This window comes from Hippichthys cyanospilos, chromosome 10 (genome assembly GCF_059441005.1).
Source record: "Hippichthys cyanospilos isolate Australia breed blue-spotted pipefish chromosome 10, RoL_Hcya_1.0, whole genome shotgun sequence".
Taxonomy (NCBI): Eukaryota; Metazoa; Chordata; class Actinopteri; order Syngnathiformes; family Syngnathidae; genus Hippichthys; species Hippichthys cyanospilos.
The window spans coordinates 3,088,500-3,109,714 of record NC_142378.1 but is presented as its reverse complement, the minus strand read 5'-3'; the positions used below and the strand labels follow the sequence as shown (position 1 = coordinate 3,109,714).

Sequence of the window (21,215 nt, the reverse complement as noted above, 5' to 3'; positions counted from 1 at the left end):
ACCAATACCTTGCCCAATTTTGATTTTCAAAGTATCGCTAAAGGTTGCACATCCTTGAGTTGTAAATATTACAAGTGTGTAGTTCACTTATGATAAGTTAATGGTAGTGTTCCCTCGCTACATTGTGGTTTTGGTTATTGCGGCCATCGCAGATTATGACCAGATTTTTTTCTATGGTGGATATATGTCACTTTTTTTCTTTTTTTTGCATTTTTTCCTTCCTTTTGAATCAGACCCGTTAAAAAATGTACATTTTATTTATCAAAGAAAAATAAATAGCCTCTACCAACTGTCATTTATCCATTTCAGGATTGCCTTTCTATTTTTATATATACTCTCCCCCTTTAAATTGGACCAGACCAAGGAAACAAAAAAAGTTCACTCTCTTTCTGCGGGTATTTTGGGAACGTAATCCCCGCGATAAACGAGGGATCGCTGTACATTATTGTTTTCAATCACCTCTTACATGGGATGGAAGAAGGCTACGTCCAGTAGGGTTATCAACCTCGGCGGTATCGGACATGGACTATACCATTACGAAGGGGTGTTAGGTAAACATCTGCAGCTCCTATTTCTTCTTTAGTTTTATTTTGTACGCAAACGCGTTCATCACATACATTAAAGCAATACATTGTGGACGTGTTGAGCACTTCCTTGCTGTGTAAATTTGTTCCCTTCCCTCGAGGGTAAGTGCCATCTGGAAGCCCCCCCTGCGGCGAACGCAATCCCTGAGCGAGTGTTCGGCGCTGTCACACAGTCCAGCCGACCAGTCCTCTTTTTTTGGAGAGAAGTTGACCAAGGGAAGGGATGCCGTGATGGCGCTGCAGCTGCGAAACGGGGATGCGGCGTATTACCAGAGCGCACAATACTGCAGGACTTACACCTCGTCCGCCGTCAGCTACAGCGGCAGCAGCAGCCATTATCTGTCCCGATTGCCAGGTAAGCAGAAGCTTAATTCAGGACCTGCTTGCTCCTGAATGTCAGCACTTTGCATGCGTCACAGCGAGAAGGAAACGAGAGGCATTTGCAGAATGCGCAGAAAAAACAAGCCTCCTGTATCTCAATTCTTATTTCTCGCATCAAATGCTAAAACGAGTCCATTTATTGTGCTCAGTCTTCACATATGATGGTGACATGTGCTTGCAGATTTGTTCATGCGCTGTATTACACCCACACAATCGCTGCTAATGCCCTCTCCCTGGATTTCGCTGCAGCAAAAAAATGATGCAGGTTTCCCTTCCTCTCATACGTCATGATCACACAACATCTGTGCAAGTTGAAAGGCCATCTCAGAATCTCCTCCGAGCGAATGCTGACCGTCCGTCACTCGAATGGTGGTCAATACATCATGGCATGTCGTGGCAATTCGCTGACATCATTCAAAAAAATTGCCCCCAAGGGGTGGTGGGCAGCAGAGTGAGATAACATCAGATCAGAGCAATCGGATTAAAACATGCCTTAATGGAGTTGCTGCGATTCATATAAATTGCATGCGTGTGGATGCTTACATGATCGGGACTTTCAAATGGATGCATGTGACTCTTGTTATGTTTTATTAGCGGCGAAATGTTCACGTCTTTGGCAGTGGGCCGAACACCAATTAAATATATAAATAAAAGCATAAGGATAACATGCAAAACAGTTATTTTTTTAGTAATACGACACATGAACTTGTCCTTCAGGTATCAGAGAATCAAATTTAAAGATTTGTAATGCCGTGACAGGAACAGTACAGGTTTCTTTTCAAATGAAGAGCAAACTAATTGGAACATGAAACAACAAACAGTTAAATTCTGTTATAGCGACCGATTCTCATTACTGACAATTTTCCAGCAGAAAAGCCCAGAAAGAAAAAAAAAAAAAAAAAACAGAAGCCCGTCTGTCTTCTGAGTTTCTGAATAAAATACAGGTGAGACGCCACCACAAACGCCGTTCCAAAGTTTTAAATTCTAGTCCTCTGCTCTGTTCTAAAGCAGTGGTTCTCAAGTACATTTTTTAAAAATGCGTAAAAATCGCACATACCCCCTGAAGCGCAATGTAAGATAAACAAACCAGCATGTTCAATATGTAGTAGCTTTGATTTAATAGCATAGTGCAGTACAGTACGAGTTGTAAACATGCACATGCTCTACTGTATCCCATCTTGGATGCATTGTGTGCTTTTCTTATTGCCCAGTGAGGCAGATGGAAGAAGTGCAAGAAGCATGTGCTTCTTATTGCTCCATAATTGATGCAATACAAAGAGTAGGAAAAAAAAAACGGACTCTTGGCCTATTTCGAGATTCTCAGAGGATCCCGTGAGATTGACGTGTGCCAAGGAGGGAAGACGTTAGCGTGTCTTCATTTTAACCTTCCCAAAAAAATCTGGCAAAGAATGCAACTTCTCAGGAGCTTTTGAGTGAAGAAAAAAAAAGAATAGAAAAAAAATACTGGCCTGAAGCTGATAGTCACAAGTAAATCTTTGAATAATATTGCGTATAACCAATTTTGACAAATATCAGTTCACAAATGTCATGCTATTTTTAGTCAAAAAAAGTCAAAGGAAGGCATAAAAGTCTGTGTGTATTAGGCATCAATAAATCACAAATTTGACAGTTCTATTTTTGTTATGCAGTAACAATTGCAGTCTATAACCACCCACGAGCCAAAAATGACTTGTATAAATCCACATATTAGTGTAAATTAGTGATTTCAGATTAAATACAAATTGTTGTTTTACATTATTTACATAAGCATATACATTGCGTTTTTGCTCATGTTGCTGCGGTAGCAGCTGGGTGCTTTGCATTGATGCAGTAGCCTAAACTTGAGCAGCTTCTTTGCTAAGCAAGCTGCTTACAAATAAGGCATATCACTTGACCTTTAGCAAACATAATGATGCATAAAAACATATCCAATCATCATACAGAAAGCATAATTAAAAACAAAAAATAGATGGTGATTAAAAAATGCTATATGCTGCTTTACATTGATGCGGCAGGCTAAACTTCCGCTGCTCCTGTGCTAAGTAAGATCCATCTTAAAAAGAATCCATATCACTCTACCTTTAGCAACCACAATGATGCATAAAAATGAATCATACAGAAAGAATAATTCAAAATTAGATTAACGCTATTTAAAAAAATGCTACAAACTGACTGGAATTTCTTTATCTATTATAGTTTGTTTTAAGTCTCCTCTATGGGTGTGCTAGTTGATCATATATATATATATATATATATATATATATATATATATATATATATATATATATATATATATATATATATATATAATCAATTCATTGGGAGACTGTCAGCTTCCAATCGAGTGGACTTTGGTTCCGTCCAGCATGTCTTTCTCCTGAGGTCACGCGTGACTGTCTGGAGCCACCGATACCCACTTGGAAACACAAACAGCCCCCGTATGTTATTTTGGGGCCATGAAATTCTGCCGTTGGGCAACCAGTCGGCTCCCAGATGAAAGCTACGACACAGCTGCTGGATGATGACTGATCCTGCAATGTAGACGCTCACAAAAACACACGCGCATACGATCCGTCAGTGAAGAACTGCAAATTCGCTATAAACAGCTGATTCCTCAAATCAAGGCCCTTTTTGCATTCTTTCTCACACAATCTATTTATGCAGCATTCAAATTCATCTTCTGAAGAAGCCGGAGGGTTTTTTCGTTCTGCTGTTTGCGCGTAACGGTCTGTTTACCCGGCCGCATCGCTGCTGGCTCATCTTAATCTTTCCAATCCCCGATGAAGTGTGAAGCTTTTCCATCCTGCAGTTTTCACTCGCCGATTTCTTCAGATGACGACTCCTGCCTCTGGGCGGTCTAGGTTCTGGATTTAGCACCGAGCCTTTAGTTATTGTTAGTAGAAGTGAGTCATTGCTGTTTATTGCCAGGTATTTTCTAATACTGCCGGAAAATTGGAAGCGTCAGCTTATATCTACTCTATAGCCATCAAAATGACGTACTCATTTAATCAAGAGCTACACTGTAAAAAAAAAAAGGTAAAATACCAGCAGAAAAGTACCGTTAAATTACAGGAACACGATTTCTACATTTACGGTAAAAATTGTATTGATACTGTTGATTTTCCACAGTACATTTTGTAATTGTAAAATCAACAGTATCAATGCAATGTTATTCTATAAATGTAGAAAATGTCTTACCATAACGGTACAGTACTTTTCTGGCAACCATAAAAACCATAAAAACAGCATTTTTTTTTTTCCAGTATGTCAGAAAATGTCAGAAAAAAAGAGTTGTTTTCAGATTAAGAGCAAATGAACTGGAATAGGAAGCACTTTAATACTAAAGTGTTACTGTGACGCCTTTGCAAAACATTGTTTTTGTTAAGTTTTAAATAAATAAAGTGCCTCAATGAATGTTTAAGACCCTTGAAAAATTACCTAAAAATAAATCTTAGGGGTTGAATGAGTTCATCTCAAGAGTCCCAAAAGGAAGAAAATCTACAACGACATCCGCTGAACCACACTGAGAAAAAAATACACATATAGCACAGCACTCTAAGTCAGGAGTACCCAAACTTTTTCGATCCACAAATTCCAGAATATAAATTGTGTAACGTCATCAGTTTTATTCCTGGATCAAAAGCTGTGTAAAACCTACAAAAGTAAGGGTATGCAACGTTTTGCAACAGATACACCATAACACAATTTACCAATAGGTTGTTTCGTGTTCCAATTAATTTGCTCTCAATTTGAAAACCAAAATGTACTGTTCCTGCGATGCCATGAAACATTTTCAGAAAGCCTCCCTAAAAGATGAAATCCCTAAAGTATTTCAACATTTCTCAACCACTACTACTAAGCAGCAAAGCATGAACTTGAGAGTTGTTCATTTCTGGGTCCAGTTCTCCAAACGTTTGGACCGCCTTCCATGGACGAAGACCTAAAATGATTTATTTTAGTCATTTTTAATGACCACCAACTTCCAGAACTTCTTCCTGTCCTCAGGTCCGGAGAGCATGTTGAAACCTGCTCTGAGTCTCTTCAGCCATGCCCAGCAGCCCTTCCCGCTGGGACCCCCACCGATGGTGCCTACGCAGCCTCTCGGCCCGCCGCCCTCAGCGATCGGCCCGCCAAATGTGGTTGCCGCCCAGACTCTGGTTCCCCCTCCCATCGCTGCTCCTCACACATTGAGGCCTCCGCCCATTGCACCCATTCACGGTCTGGTCCCGCCACCCATGGTCCCATCTCCGGCTTTGACGCCCACCTTGGGGCCTCCGCCTCTGGACCACTCACAAGCTATGGTGCCTCCTTCCTTGGACCTCACACAACCTCTGGGGCCTCCTCCTTTGAACCACGCGCACGCGTTGGTTCCCCCCGTGCCTGCCGGAGCCAACAGATTCCCCCTGCCGCCCAGCCCCATGTCCTCCCCTCTAATCCCCAGCCCAGAAGTCTCACAGCTCCCCCTACGACCCGCACCGGCGCCCGGTCTCCTTCCGGGTCCGCTTCTGGGTCAGGCGGCCCCAGCCGGCGAGCAACCCCAGGAAGAGGGTTCTCCTCTGGGCGGGGAGGAGCAGGAGGACACGCTTGGCCTGGAAGAACTTTGCAAGCCATTGTACTGCAAACTCTGCAACGTTACGGTCAACTCGGCTCAGCAGGCGCAGGCTCACTACCAGGGGAAGAACCACGGTAAAAAGTTGCGCAATTTTCTCGCCGGGAGTCAGCAGCCACCTGCCATCAGGATCCCCGAAGCCCTCGAGGTCGCGGGACAGACAAACCTCATTTCAGGAGCCGGTGACAGTGAGACTGCAAGGCAGGTAAGCCACCGACCCGATTCAAAACTTATTTTAGATAAGGTATGCTGCCAACCACGATAAGATTCCTCCACTTAAACACATGGAGGATCAAATCTGGTCTTTTCTGTTATCTTATGTGTGTAGGCTGCGAAAAACTATAGCAAAAAAGAATAAATCTCCTCTTTGCAAATTCTTTGACTCGGACGTTGGTTCAGTCTGCTCGCTTCTTTTATTGAATATACCTCGTCCCGTTATGGTAAATATTATAAGTAAGAACACCGTCGATAAAAAAATGCACATCTGTGCGTCAAAACTCGGCTTATGTGGTTTACGGATAAATCTTTCTCGAATGGTGAAAATTTAAAGAAAAAAATCAAATCTAAGTTACAATTTGTAGGACAGACTCATATTTTAGCCTTAATTTTCATGAAAAAAAAGTGTATTTAAATGTATAGATTTTTTTTTCATGAAAAAAAAAATCTATGGCTACACCCTGCGTGAGACATCACCAAAAAGGTCAGGATGTCCTCAACCGAGGACACGATGTCTCTGCAACTAATTTTCTCAAGCTGTTTAAAGCTTGATTGCTTTAAAACAACCACGGGGAAAAAAAGTATGCCGTTTTTAATGCTACACCATATGTATTTTTCTTTCTGAGCACACATTAAGGCATAGGTGTGAAACTCCAGTCCTCGAGGGTCGGTATCCTGCACGTTTTCGATGCTTCTTTTTCAAACATACCTGATTCAAATGATTAAGATCATTTTAAAGCTCCTGCAGAGCTTGCTTATGAGCTAATCATGAGAATCGGGTGTTTTAGGACGTAAAACCCGGAAAACGTGCAGGATACCAACCCTTGAGGACTGGAGTTTGACACCTTTAAGGGAAAATACTAAAACGGGATAACTAGGTCTTTCTTTAAAACGATCCGTCATTGATGTTGCCTTTAAGTGAATGTATAATCAGCTGTGCAAATTCACCACTAATCTTCCGCCTCGTGTTTGTCCCTCTGTTACTATTTAACTTGTCTGACAAGACAACGCCGCGCTGCTTTGTCCTGTGTCTGCAGGCCTTGTTTAAGGGGCCCACCCGGGTCATATTGGCCACAGAGAATGACTATTGTAAGCTGTGCGATGCCTCCTTCAGCTCGCTCTTAGTGGCGCAGGCTCACTACCAGGGCAAGAACCACGCCAAGAAACTGCGGCTCGCTGAGGCTCAGCACAACAACAATAACGCGTAAGTTTTGTTTTTCATAAGAAAACGGGGGGATTAGCTCATTCGCTACACAGTTAAAATGGATTTTTGGCCGACGTCTGTTACGTAGGTCCCGATCGATGAATCGGCCGCCCCGTTCAGACGTCGGACGAAAAGTAATCAGCTAAAAGCAGACTCGTTGTTTCTATATTTCAGGGACTGTAGTAATGAAGTTAGTCCAAGAAGGAACAGGAAAGAGGGCAATGAGTACAGACTGATGAAAAATCGCCGGAGCCCACAGCTTCCTACCTCCGTGCAAGGTAAGCGTGTATGTGTGTGTATATGTGTGTATATTTATATTTTATATTATATATAATTTTTTATATTATTATATATAATATTTTATATTATATGTATGTATATGTATACATGCGGATATATTTATATACTCTGTGTTTGTGTATATGTATAAATACGTGTATATATGTGTGTATATTTATATGTGTATGTATACATGCGTATATATGTATAAATATGCATATATATGTGTGTATATTTGTATGTGTATGTATATGTATACATGTGTATATATTTATATACTGTGTGTTTGTGTATATGTATAAATACGTGTATATATGTGTGTATATTTATATGTGTATGTATACATGCGTATATATGTATAAATATGCATATATATGTGTGTATATTTGTATGTGTATGTATATGTATACATGTGTATATATTTATATACTGTGTGTTTGTGTATATGTATAAATACGTGTATATATGTGTGTATATTTATATGTGTATGTATACATGTGTATATATATATAAATATGCATATATATATATATATATATATATATATATATATATATATATATATATATATATATATATATATATATATATATATATATGTGTGTGTATATTTGTATGTGTATGTATATGTATACATGTGTATATATTTATATACTGTGTGTCTGTGTATATGTATAAATACGTGTATATATGTGTGTATATTTATATGTGTATGTATACATGCGTATATATGTATAAATATGCATATATGTGTGTATATTTGTATGTGTATGTATATGTATACATGTGTATATATTTATATACTGTGTGTTTGTGTATATGCATAAATACGTGTATATATGTGTGTATATTTATATGTGTATGTATACATGCGTATATATGTATAAATATGCATATATATATATGTGTGTATATTTATATGTGTATGTATATGTATACATGTGTATATATTTATATACTGTGTGTTTGTGTATATGTATAAATACGTGTATATATGTGTGTATATTTATATGTCTATGTATACATGCGTATATATTTATAAGCTGTATGTGTGTATGTAGGGTATATATATATATATATATGTATATATATATATATATATATATATATATATATATATATATATATATATATATATATATATATATATATATATATATATATATATATATATATATGACAGATTTCTTTTATTTGTTTGCAGGTCCGTATTACAATCCCAGGCCGCGACAACGGATCCCTCGGGATTTAGCCATGTGCGTGACCCCTAGCGGACAATTCTACTGCTCCATGTGCAACTGCGGCGCCGAACAGGAAACGGACTTCCGACAGCACCTTGAAAGCAAGCAACACAAAGCGAAAGTGTCCGAGTTGAGGTACCGCAACGAGATGGAGAACTTGGGCTACAGCTAAGAAGATGAGAGCCGTGAGAACAAAGCGGTTGAAAAGAAGGATTCGCTACGGGCATTTTACGGAGGGATTGGCGTCAAAAAATGTTGAACCCCGCACTAGACTAAAATGTCGCAACAAATGCGCCCCGCTCGTTTTTCTGTCCAACTCAGGATCCAGGTGAATCTGTAGCTTGACCTGCACCACATGCATCACAATTGGTTGGACGACAAAGAAAAATTGAGTAAACGTTGGCGGTCTCCCGTAGCCTTGGAACAGGATCAAATCCAAAGCACAAACCGTGGAACGTGACGTGCGACGGGAAACCTTTGACCTTTGCTGACCCCGAGCGCTCCTTTGTTTCAGGCTTAAGGCTTCACCTCGGCTGGCCTCGTTTGTGCCTTCGGGAGTTGGGAAACGGGATTTTTACAAATACGTTCTGGCCCAAGGTCGAAAGGGTGACTGATGAATTTTCTATATACTTGCGTGATTGCTTTCTATATACAATAATGTGAAGGAAAATTATTCAATCGTATTAGGGGTATAAATACATTAACTCATTCACTGCCCGCCCAGTTAAAATGCATCTTTCGTAACTGTCAATAGCAATGAATGAGTTAAATTCTTTATTGCCAATCCAGTAACTATGGATCATTGATGTTTATGCCTGTCAATGGGTGTGAATGCATTAATATTGGATTCATGTTCATGTCAAATAGTGCTACTGTAAATATTTAGAAATGTATAATTGCCTGGAAGATATTGTGCACCATTTTATCAGTATAGCATTACATATACAGTACATTTATATATATATATATATATATATATATATATATATATATATATATATATATATATTAGAGCTGTTTAACAATTACATTTTCAATCACATTAAATACCTTTGAATTTTAACTAAACACAATTAATCAGTTAATTAAAAAGGCTTTTCATAAAGATTTTTTTTTGCACGCCAAGTTTGAAGAGCACCTGTTATTTGTTTATTATTTCTTCTTCGTTGCCGTTATTGCTCGGACCTGCCTCATGTTTGGAAGCTAAAGTCTCACCAAAGCTTGAATTATGAATGGTTTGTGGTGAATAAAAATATTAATGAGTATCGATCATGCTGCATGTCATGAAGGCACTTTGAGTCCCTTTGTGCACGGAATTAAAGGTCAGGCTGTGATGATTGAATTTTTTTTTCATAACTTTCTCACTGTTAGCATCCTCTCTGTTGGTGAAGGTATAAAGATTGCGTTGGCTCCTTTGTGTCAAAATCTTCTCAAATTTAAAAACGTTGCTACGCCATTAAATGTATGATTTAGCCTGCTTTCGAGCGATTATTACGGTACCTCCGGTGGCCCTAGCGGTGGACAGCACACCTGTGATGCCTCAAGCATCCCACAAGTAACATGTATACATTATATGAATTTTAACAGACCAGATGAAATCTTTGCTCCCTGGCCTTTAAAAATTTGCTGTCCAATCTGCACGGGAGGTGTATTTTTTTTTTTTTTTTTGTATTACATGTTGCACTGGTACATTTTTTAGCTTGCTTTGTGCATGTACATACACAATAACCCAAAATAGTTTTTAGTATACGATTCCGTACCGTAATGAAACTGACGTTTTTCTATGCTGTGTTGGCACAGGGGCATTAGAATTTTTTGTTCATAGATGAAATATGTCACAAAATGATAATGTTTATTTCCTGCTGCGATATGTACAGTATATCACTGAATGGATGAATGACTGAAGATGTTTGTGGATGTATATTCTTACAAAAAGAATAAACATGAGTATTATATTGATAACCAAGTTGAGATGTTTATTACAGTGGTTATGCGTTACATCATCAATTTTAGCCTTGCAGTGCTCCAAGGAGAAAATACAAAAAAATAAATAAATCGGGGTATGCTATTCTTTTCTACTGCTATTACCTTGACTCGTTTTTAGGACTTCATAGAACACCAACGAAAACTGAATTCTAAATGATTTCATTAGAATTTAATCCAAATGAAATCTGGGTTATGTGTGATTTCAAAATGGTTATTCTAGCCATCTCCACTAGAGGGTGCTAGCGGTGTTTGTATTGATGACAAGTTTTTTTTTGTTTTACGGCAGAAGCCACGTTTTACGGCAGCCTGAATGTTTGACGAGCTGCGTCGAAGTTGCCCAACTAATTTACTTAAAAAAACTGTCTGAACTTCAATTACTTCGTGAAAGGCCTTGTTAAATTAAAAAAAAAAAAAACATCTCGCTGTAAGCCATGATTTACTCTTTTCTATTATATTAAATTTGCCATTGAGGACATGAAATCAAACGTGAAAGCCTGAGGTTTATATGCATTAAGATTCCCCTGCTTCTTTGAAGCAACAGTGCCATCTGGAGGAGTAAAAAAAAAAAAATCACGTGCTTCATGAAGCTTCATTCATCTAAATTTTCCTAGAATTTAGAACAATCATTGTCCTGAAAGTGTTTGTATGCATTGTTAAATGGAAGGATGGCCAGACAGCCCCAGCAGAATATATGATGACAATGAGTGCACGTCATCAAGTTGCACCCCTGGTTTTTCTGCAACACAAAAAGTAAAGAATTGCACAAAAATGTGCTTTGAAGTATGGACACTTTTGCATGAACTTAAAAACAACCGTGATGAGTATTTTGGTGGGGCTTCATTTTGGGGATTTTTAGGTAAACATACCTCAATCCTGCAGAAGCAGTAGGGACAGTTTTTGCTATTGGACGCAATCCAGCCCTTGCTCAGGAGATCCTCGAGGGAGTGAAAGCGACCCTTTCGGCCATAGCGACTCACCAGCAGGCGGCGCCGCTCCTTACTGCCACTTGCATAGTCATCCCACAGAGCCTTCATACCCTCTGAAACACATACTCATCAACATTAGAAGACATACATGCAAAAGTATTATCTTACTAGCCAAGGTACACTTGATTGTTTTAATGTTTGCCTACCAAGTGACTGAGGCAGACGTACGATGCTTCCCCGTGTCTCTTCTTCTTCTTGGCTCATCTGCGGCCAAGTTGGCTTGCAGTCATCGGTTCCGTGATACGTCTTTTTGCAGCTGGCGCAGAAGGAAAAGCCGCAGACGGAGCAGACCGCCAAGCGGCTGGCCTCCTCCGCCAACACAGGTGATGCACAGGAGGGCCGTGGACAGTACGTCACATCTGAGGAGAATCACATGACACGTACAAATTCTGATATTGATATACCTGTAGATAGTTGGATGATTGGATGGATGGACGAATGAATGGATGGATGAATGGATGGATGGATACGCTGGTAGGTAGGCAGGTAGGTAGGTAGGTAGATAGAAAATGTAGCTAGCTAGATAGCTAACAAGAAAGATTGATACTCTAGCTAGCTAGCTAGCTAACAAGGAAAATCGACACTAGCTAATTAGCTAACAAGATAGATAGATAGATAGATAGATAGATAGATAGATAGATAGATAGATAGATAGATAGATAGATAGATAGATAGATAGATAGATAGATAGATAGATAGATAGATAGATAGATAGATAGATAGATAGAAAATATAGCTAGCTAGATAGATAACAAGAAAGCTAGAAAATGTAGCTAGCTATATAGATAACAAGAAAGATAGAAAATGTAGCTAGCTAGATAGCTGACAAGATTGATACTCTAGCTAGCTAGATAACTAGAAAGATAGAAAATGTAGGTAGCTAGATAGCCAACAAGAAGATTGATACTCTAGCTAGCTAGCTAACAAGCAAAATCTACACTGTAACTGGCTAGCTAGCAAGAAAGATTGATACTCTAGCAAGCTAGCTAACAAGAAAAATCGACAGTGTAGCTAGCAGCTAACCAAAAAAGATCAACACAATATACAGACAGACAGATAGATCGATAGATAGAGTATGTTACCTGCCATGGAGTCCAGGGTGGACTGCAAAAGAAGGCGGTCGTAGCGTCTGAACATTTCCTCTCCTACCAGACTCTCCACCTTTCAAATCCAAACATCAAAGATGGCTGGAAAACAAAGCATCCACGTGTAATAAGCGTTTCAAATAAGATTTGAATTTTACCTGCGCCTGTGTGGGAGAGGCTGCGCATCCCACCTGAGCGCAGGTGACCCCACGGACATTTCCCTCCGTTATTTGTATCTTGCAAAACTCGGTCAGACAGGCCCGGCAGAAAACATGGCCGCATTCTTGAATCTGGACGCATTGGGAGCCCAGGTAGCTCATGAAACACACGGCGCAGTCATGAGATGCGCCTTGAAAAACTTTCCGTCTCTGAGCTGCGTCGTGGATCAAGATCTCAGATAAGAGAGCTTGTGCTGAACCCGATGGGGGAGCTGAGAAGGCTCCGTGTTCTTCTGAGGTTTCCTTCACACATGTTTTATCATCATCAAGTGTCACAGAAGCGTCTCCGTTACTATCTGTCTTCTCATTCGTCGGGAAATGTCCCATTGTTGGGTTTGGACAGCTTTTCCGTCCATCTTGGCTGCCGTACGGGCCGCTGGGCTCGTTGGGCAGCTCCAGCACGGAAGCGACGCCGAGGAACGTGAGAGTATCTCCTCTGAGGAACTGCACCCAGGAGAAGAGCACCACCTCACCCCCGGCGCCTCGGTAGAGCTCGTCCAGGTGAGCTCCCACGGCCGCGAGCTGGAAAAAGACGTGTCAAGGAATGCGCGTTGAGGATCGGGCCCGGCGCGCCACACCTGCTTGTGGGTCAGCCACTTGCAAGAGAGAGTGAAGGAAGGAGGAGAGCATGAGGGGTAATCCTCGGGGAGTTCAAAGGTCAGATGCACAGCTGGTAGGGAGGAGATCTTGAACTGCTTCACTGTGTCGCCTTTAGAAAAGCAAAACTGGGAATTGGATTCCTGATGGCATTTATGATGCAATACTCCCCCCAAAAAGCTTGAAAGTTAGTTGTATGTATATATATATATAATATATATATATATATATATTCAGTATTTTATATATATATATATATATACATATATATATATATATATATATATATACATATATATATATATATATATATATATATATATATATATATATATATATATATATATATATATATATATATATTCAGTATTTTACAGTTTAAAGTTATAATTTTTTTCCCCAAGTTTTCAAAAATAATTATTCAGAAAAAAATACTTTTTTCTGAAGAATTTATTTAGAATTTATTTAATTTTTAGGTTGTTGGTTTGTTTCTGTTTTTCAGAGTATTTTCATTGAGTTTCAGAGAATATTCTCCACTATCCTTTCTTGTTTCCTTACTGTTTTCGAGGAGTTGTGATTATTTTTACCGTTTCTCTGATGTTTTTTTTATTTCTTGGATCATGTTTTTCAGTTTTTTGGAGAATATTTTTCTTTAATTTTCCTCTTTTTTTTTATAAAAATAATTCTAAATAGTGTTTTTCTTAAAAAAAACTGAACATATGTATAAATATATACACAAATTATATATTACAGAAGCATATTGCATTTATTTAAGAAAAACAATCCGAGTAATATAGTCCTAATATAAATAACTACGTTTTTCTTCTGATTTTAGGAATATCAACCCTCATTTTTGGAGTATTTTTTTCCCTTAAGTTTCCTTGTTTATTTTTGGTATGTTTTCTGTCTTTTTGGAATGTCTTTCCTTAAACTCCACTTTCTAAAAATATTTTTGAATAATGTTTTCAGGAAGTCCAAGCTCGCGTGACTCGAGTTTCGAGCGTCGTTTACCTTGTCTAAGTGCCAGCTCGTATCCCGGGGGCAACTCCACGGACACTCGCAGTTCCCCGCAGAACTTTGATCCGTGACGAACAAACTCCTCGGGATCAAAGATACTGTGCAGGGCAAGCAATTCGTTTTCTTGCTCCTCCGCGTCCATCGCCGCAGCGGAACGACACTTTGCGCTTCACCTTTCGCCGCTTGTGTTATTACTTCCTGCCTGGCAATTTTCTTGCGCGTCCCGCGGCTGGCTGACTCATCTGCATGATGTAACAAACAGGAACGATCGGTAACCCAAATGACAACTCGGCCAGGTCCACTTCACGGACCGGAGGACAAAATTTCGATGCTATTATTGTGCTGCTTTGAAAAGCCAATTTTCAAAGCCCCTCAATCCTGAAACTATTTTTTTTTGTTACCTATCCAATTTGAAACACTAATTTAAACCCGTAAGCCTAATTTCAAATTCAAATCTTCACATTTCAAACCCTACTTTAAAAGCCTGGTTTGAAATTCGAAACGGAGTTTGAAATCTTAACCCGTTTGGATATCTAATCTAATCATTTGGAAAACATACATTAAACCTGATTTTGAAACACTATCCCATTTTAAATACTACTTTAAATCAAACTTTTTGGAACCCTAAACCTAGTTTGAAATTTTAAAGCTAGTTGAAACCCTGAACCATTAAACATTACTTCTGAACCCCAAAACTAGTTGAAACCCTACTTTGAAATCTCAAAACGTTTGAAATTCAACTTTAAACTATTTTAAAACCCTGATTTGAAAGCCTAAATCTAGTTTGAAACCCTACTTTTAAAATCCCTGCATTTGAAACCTTACCTTAGCCATAAAACCAGTTTGAAACCTTACCCGTTTTAAAAATCCTAAACCTAGATTGAAACCCTAACCCACTGAAACATTTTAAAATTCTCCAAACTAATTCAACCCTCACCTTGGAACCCTAATAATGTTTGAAACCCTAATGATTTCAAATCCTAAACCCAGTTTAAAACCCTATTCATAATTCGAAACCCTAACCATTCTTTAAAACCTTATTTTGAAAACATTCAGTCCATCCATTTTAGAAATATGGAATTTTCCTTTTCTGATGTAATTGGGGAAAAAAAAAGAATAGCGGAATGGAATAAAAGAAACTTTATTGGTTTATTATTCAACTTTCTTACTTGACGTTGGAAAAGTGTCATTCTAGTATTCAGTAGTGAACCAGCTCAAAAAGAATCAAGCTCGTCACGTGACTTTTGGTTCATCCATAATGAAAGTGGGCGGGACGCCAAAACGTCCGAGAGTGGTTAGCACCGATCACGAAAAAATTCAAGCAGCACATTCAAAATTTCCCGAGGGGCTTCACACGGACAAAGACAGGCGGAATTTTTTTTTCTCATTTATCATTCATAAATGACGTCAAAAAGGAAACATTTTTGGTTTAATGTTGGTCGGACCCCAAAAAAAAAAAAAAAGTCAAAAATAAAACGAGGGCTTTGAGGTAGACTGGTGATTCCCAACCACAAAGTGCTGTGGGAAATGTCGGAGAAATGATCGTTTATTCACTACAAATTTCGTTTTTCCGTGCTAGTGACGTGTGGCGGGCAATTCCAACGCTCTTCCACTAGAGGGCGGAAGATACAATTGTTCATAAAGTAAGATTTGCTTTCACAAAATCAGTGAGGTCGTTTTTTAAAGGATACTTTTCGTGATATTTTCGTCCGGTTTTCTACCGTGAGATATTTTTTCATGTAAAATATGCGCCTTGGCTCAATATAGGTTGGGAAGCACTCAAGTAGACCACCAGACAAGTCTTTTCCATTTACCTGCAAATGACATCTTCAAAAAAAAAACAAACTAAACAAGATCACCTGAGCAAGGAACATAATCTTCATTATACTTAAAACAAACAAACAAAAAAGCTTTTTTAATGGTTAAAATCCCTTAAAAAAAAAACTAAAGTGTAGACAGTGGTACCTTGACTTACCAGGCTAATTTTAGAGTAAATTGAATCAAATCATTTTTAACTCATTCACTGCCATTGACGGATAAAGACGTCGATTTAAAAAAAAAAAAGCAGTGAATGGATTAGTTGACTTAATGCATTGAATTAAACTATAGCTTCATTTAAAAAAAAAATAAAACTAATGATTAGAAACATGTCATTACGGTATTTTATTATTTGTTCCTATTTTTATTTATTATATTTTTAATGTTATTTTATTATTGGTTTTCATTTTGCGTGCAAGCACCTATACAGTACAGTAGATAGAAGAACAATAGAAGTCTCAGATCTAAAATAAAACATACTAGAAAACAAAACAAAAAAAAGACACACACAAAAAAATTGACCGATGGACACCTGGTTAAGCGGGAGCCCCCGATAAGTCAAGGTACCGGCGTAGTCCCTTTTGCCGTACGGGCCGGCTGGCGGCCTCAGGCGAGCTCGTGCCCGATGAAGCGCCGCAGTCGCTCCAGGTACTGCGAGTAGAGTTCAATGTCGTTGTGGCCCGCCCCCTCCACCCACAGCGGCTCCACGGCCTTGGGGCACAGCTCGAAGAGCGTCAAGCCGTGCGAGAAGTCGATCACCTCGTCTTCCGTGCCGTGGATGACCAGGACGGGCGAGGAGATCTTGGACACTTTCTCGATGCTGCGGAAACGCGCGGCCACGTACCACTTTAGGCTCGGCGCGGAGGATAGAGAATATATGCCCGCGAGGGTAGCGAAATTGCCAGTCTACATGTGTCGCGCGGCGCGGACCTTCGGCGCGACTCACTTGGGGAAGGCGTCGAAGCAGTACGTCTTCTTGGTGTCGGGGAAGGCCACGCGCATGCCCGACGTGAGCGGCGAGTGCAGGATCACGGCGGCGCACTCGTATCGGGACGCCAGGTCCACGGTGGGAACCGTGCCGATGCTCTGGCCGTACAGGATGATGCCCTCGGGGCTCACGCCGTACCTGCGGGAGAGCGCGCGTTGAGGATTTCAAAGAAGGCGGGGTTAACGCACCCCTGCTAGAAAGGAAAAATAAAGAAACGACGGGGCGGGGCGGGAAAAGCCTACTGGGACGGCTGAGATTTTGAGTGCATAAAAAGGCAGGTGTGAGACGACTCATCAAACACGACCGATTGTGACGGTTAATACGAAACGCAAACTCGGCGTTTACCGAGTGCGGAGCGTCTGCCAGGCGGCGTCCACGTCGGCGTAGAGGTCCTTCTCGGTGGGCTTGCCCGTACTGACGCCGTAGCCCGAGTAGTCGTAGGAGAAGATGTTGCAGTTGATGCGCGTGCCCAGGCCGATGTAGAAGCTGCTCATCTGGCCCAGGTCCACCGCGTTGCCGTGGGAAAACAGCACCGTGTACCTGCCAAAACAGGCACGCGCCATTGGTCGCTTTCAAAGACGCTTGGGTTGAAGATTTAGAGACGGACATAGTAAGATGTCACTTCATCATTTTGTTTCAATAACATCTTAAACACTGGTGTGGTATCAGCACGCGGTATCAGTGACCACAGAAGTGTTGCGTAACTACACTAGTATCAGTATGAAAGAAGTGGTATTGAACACCCGCATATATGTTACTCCTTTCCTGGTTTAGTTAATCATTTTCACTTTTTTCATCAATCTTCTAGTTTGCTATCGTGCGCTCTTTTTATGTATTTCTCATTCAGCATGACTTGCACAGAGAGAAAAAGCTATTGAAATTTGCAGTTTTTTTAATGTCGTTTTTTTCTCATCGTCTTATGTTTTGATGTAAGAAGTGGTTAAAAAAATCTTCAAAGAATTGGATGATTTCTTCTGTACTTTGTAAAGACTGATGTTAGCCAGCTGCGCCTGAATAAAAACGTCCGAATAAAGGTTGATACGAGAAGGCATTGGCTGGACCCACCTGGAATTAGGAACGCAACGGATGTACATGCACGCGATCTTGTTCCCTCGGCTGGTGGCGGCCAGCGTGACCTCCACCGTGTCCAGCTCCCGCTGCGTGTACTGGAACTCGGCGCGCTCCGTCAGGTGGAGCCCCCATCGGCTCTCCGACGAGGGCGGCGAGGCGCCGCCGGCGACCGCGGCGCGAGCGCGCAGGCCGGACGCCCTCCCCGAGCCGGACGCGCCCGACCCGGGCTCGGGATCGGGGATGAAGGCGTACGTGGGCTCGGGCGGCAGGAAGGCCAGCTTGGCGGCGATGCGGCCGGGGCACGGCGGGCAGCAGAAGAGGCCGCACAGTTCGCTGACGGACAGGCCGTTCATCCTTGGCTGCGGAGACACGTGGCGGTCAGCTAACGTGACTTTTCGGGATTTGGGGGCGTCCGCTCTTGTACCGAGCAGCCGCATTCTCCGCAATCGGAACCAAAACGAGAGCGATCTGTCATGAACTGACCTTGACGTGGCGCAGAGCCAAGAAAACAATCGCCGGCCTTGTTTTTTTGCGATAGCATTCTTATTATTCATTGGCTCGTTATGATTACAAATGTTGACACTTGTTTATTTAATCTCTTAATAGTTTTTGCACCTCTATATGAAATTAATGTTAATGTGTAACACTGGGAAATACGTACGCCATTGTTTGAAGGTATCAAACAAACACGTTGAAAACTTTAACTCGTTCCATGCCAAAGACGTACTTTCACACCTTTTAAGATTTCAGACACCCGGGTACATTTTTATGCTTGTATAAATCTATCTATAAATTGTTTTTACTTTCACGCGGTAACATAAAGGAGGGTCTGAAAATGTTCGGCACTTAATAATTATGGACATGTATTGCCCAGAAATTAATACCAATACCAAGTACCAAGCAATGTTTTAAAAAAGTGAGAAAAAACACTCACGCAAATGAATGTATTTAAAAAAAAGTATCATATAGTGATACCTGTAATCAAGATTTTAATTGCATCTCAAAAATTGTTTGCCAATGGAAAAATTTCCCCCCCAAATCAATATTCGCCATACTTAACATAAAACTCAATTGAAGATTTTTTTTCTGTAACACAATCGTGTTTTTTTTCTTTTTTAATTTCAACACAAGCAAAATAAGCATACAATATTTAAATGCCGGAAGTAAAAAAAAAAGAAGACACAAACGAAAAAGCAAGTAGGTACCTTAAAAAATAAGTATTTGAACTTGATATTTCCAACCGTTGTCACTGTGCTAATAAAACAAAAAGAAGTAAAGTACAAAAGCAAACAAAAATAAAGGACAAAAATAGAAGGGGGAAATAAATACAGTACTTAAATACTGTATTAAAATAATTTACTCCCCGCTGTCTGTACTTTTGTGGGCTTTTTTTATGAATGCAAAACACAATTTGTGTGCGCTAAAAAAATATGGCGAGGAAAAATATCAAAATGAGAAAATGATTAACGTATAGATGAAAAAAACGTTTGTGCAGTACCACCGTATTTGGGTCAGTCCCCACCTCTGTGAATCATTTACATACACAGAGGAATGTTAAAGTAAAAAGTAGTGAGGAAAAATTATTCCCCTCCCAAAAAATAAATACCCAAAATGTAAAAACAACATTAAACAATAAGACAATATATTATAATCACAATAACCAATTGGTCAATGTCACTTTTAGAGGCAAAACATCAGTGTTACATTTAGTAGTTTTAAACTATTCAACAAAGGAAACACGCTGCTATATTGTTTTTGCTTGAATAAATTGTAATTTGTTCATTTGTAAAAAAAGACAAGATTTGATTTTTCCCCCCATATTTTTTTCTACCAATTTTAAAAGAACTGACATCAGCAGGCTCCACTCACTTCCCATAACGGTCCCTGTGTTTTATGAATGAAATAAGTCAGAAAAATACTCAGGTTGGATGCAACTAGCAAAAATATCCACCTTGTAAAAGTAACGAAGCATTAGTGTGTGATTACTTCAAACCAGCCACAAAGTACAGATAGGATAACTATCTACTTGATGAAGTAACGGAGTATTTGTACTTGAGACTTATATACGCACGCAAATAGTAGAGGAGTGGACTTACCTGTTTAGTGGAGTTTTTTTTGCATGAGCTAACTTGAAACGATTATGCTGAAACAACGTCGTCTCCTTCCCGAATTCCACTTCAGCCAGATGGGCGTGAGCAACAAATAATTATTCACCGCATAACTTGGATTCAAGTCCTGCTGCTCTCATCCATTTTGTCGAGATAAATTGGTAAACAAAGGGGGGATTTCCAAAATTCAAGTCGAAAATAAATGTTAGGGAAAAGGAAAGCGGCGTAAACGTTTGAATGCTGCGTGTCAATGACGTCACAATAGAGCCCAGATAATGCTGATTTGTTGTCCTCGTGCCAGCTAATGCTAACCGGGCTAAGCGCTTAGTAGCAAGACGACGGTTTAGCGAGGGAAAAACAAAGCAAAAATGATTCTAATGAGACAAAACAAAATGAAATGAGGTTAAAGGGTGGTTTCCCGAGCGTCTCGTTGTGTCTTGGGGAATGTCAATGCGGCGCCGGTGTCCTCTAGTTCCGGAATTTGTCTTTTTAATCCATGTTGATTCGGGCTGTGTTATGCCAGGTTCGCCGCATCCGGAAATGACAACTGACCGGACGTGACGTAGACATTTCCACAAGCCGTTTTAGGGAAACCCATCCAACAGGTTGCGTGACGAATACGCATAAAAAATAAGACCAGGGAAGTAAAAGAAATTGCGTATGTTAAGTCAATTTTGGCAACAATTCGTTCACATTTTAAACTGTATATTTTCAATGTTATATAATCAATGATTGAAAAAGTTCCGGTGATCATACACAGTTTATAAATCTTTTTTTTTTTTTTTTTAATCAGACAAACACATAAGAAACGTAAATAAATCAATTTA

At 39.9% G+C, this 21,215-nt stretch overlaps 3 protein-coding genes across 3 annotated transcripts; 1 reads left to right on the top strand and 2 right to left on the bottom strand.

The window, feature by feature from the left end:
- Positions 1–80: 80 nt before the first annotated feature.
- On the top strand, positions 81–10,476 carry zmat3 (zinc finger, matrin-type 3). The gene is made up of 5 exons (XM_088426435.1): positions 81–939; positions 4,971–5,779; positions 6,828–6,994; positions 7,169–7,272; positions 8,478–10,476. Exons 1-5 carry the CDS (start codon positions 816–818, stop codon positions 8,684–8,686), a joined length of 1,413 nt encoding a protein of 470 aa, XP_088282561.1. The 5' UTR covers positions 81–815; the 3' UTR covers positions 8,687–10,476.
- Positions 10,471–14,639, bottom strand: LOC148416619 (E3 ubiquitin-protein ligase RNF14-like). Its single transcript, XM_088426433.1, has 7 exons — positions 14,398–14,639; positions 13,368–13,498; positions 12,730–13,311; positions 12,569–12,647; positions 11,633–11,845; positions 11,367–11,539; positions 10,471–11,236 (listed from the first exon to the last, which is right to left on the bottom strand). The coding sequence occupies exons 1-7, from the start codon at positions 14,543–14,545 to the stop codon at positions 11,108–11,110; spliced, it is 1,455 nt and encodes a 484-aa protein (XP_088282559.1). The 5' UTR covers positions 14,546–14,639; the 3' UTR covers positions 10,471–11,107.
- An 889-nt stretch (positions 14,640–15,528) lies between these two features.
- Positions 15,529–20,928, bottom strand: LOC148416618 (alpha/beta hydrolase domain-containing protein 17A-like). Its single transcript, XM_088426500.1, has 5 exons — positions 20,377–20,928; positions 18,275–18,639; positions 17,555–17,749; positions 17,168–17,347; positions 15,529–17,041 (listed from the first exon to the last, which is right to left on the bottom strand). Exons 2-5 carry the CDS (start codon positions 18,631–18,633, stop codon positions 16,828–16,830), a joined length of 948 nt encoding a protein of 315 aa, XP_088282626.1. The 5' UTR covers positions 18,634–18,639; positions 20,377–20,928; the 3' UTR covers positions 15,529–16,827.
- Between the last annotated feature and the right edge of the window lie 287 nt (positions 20,929–21,215).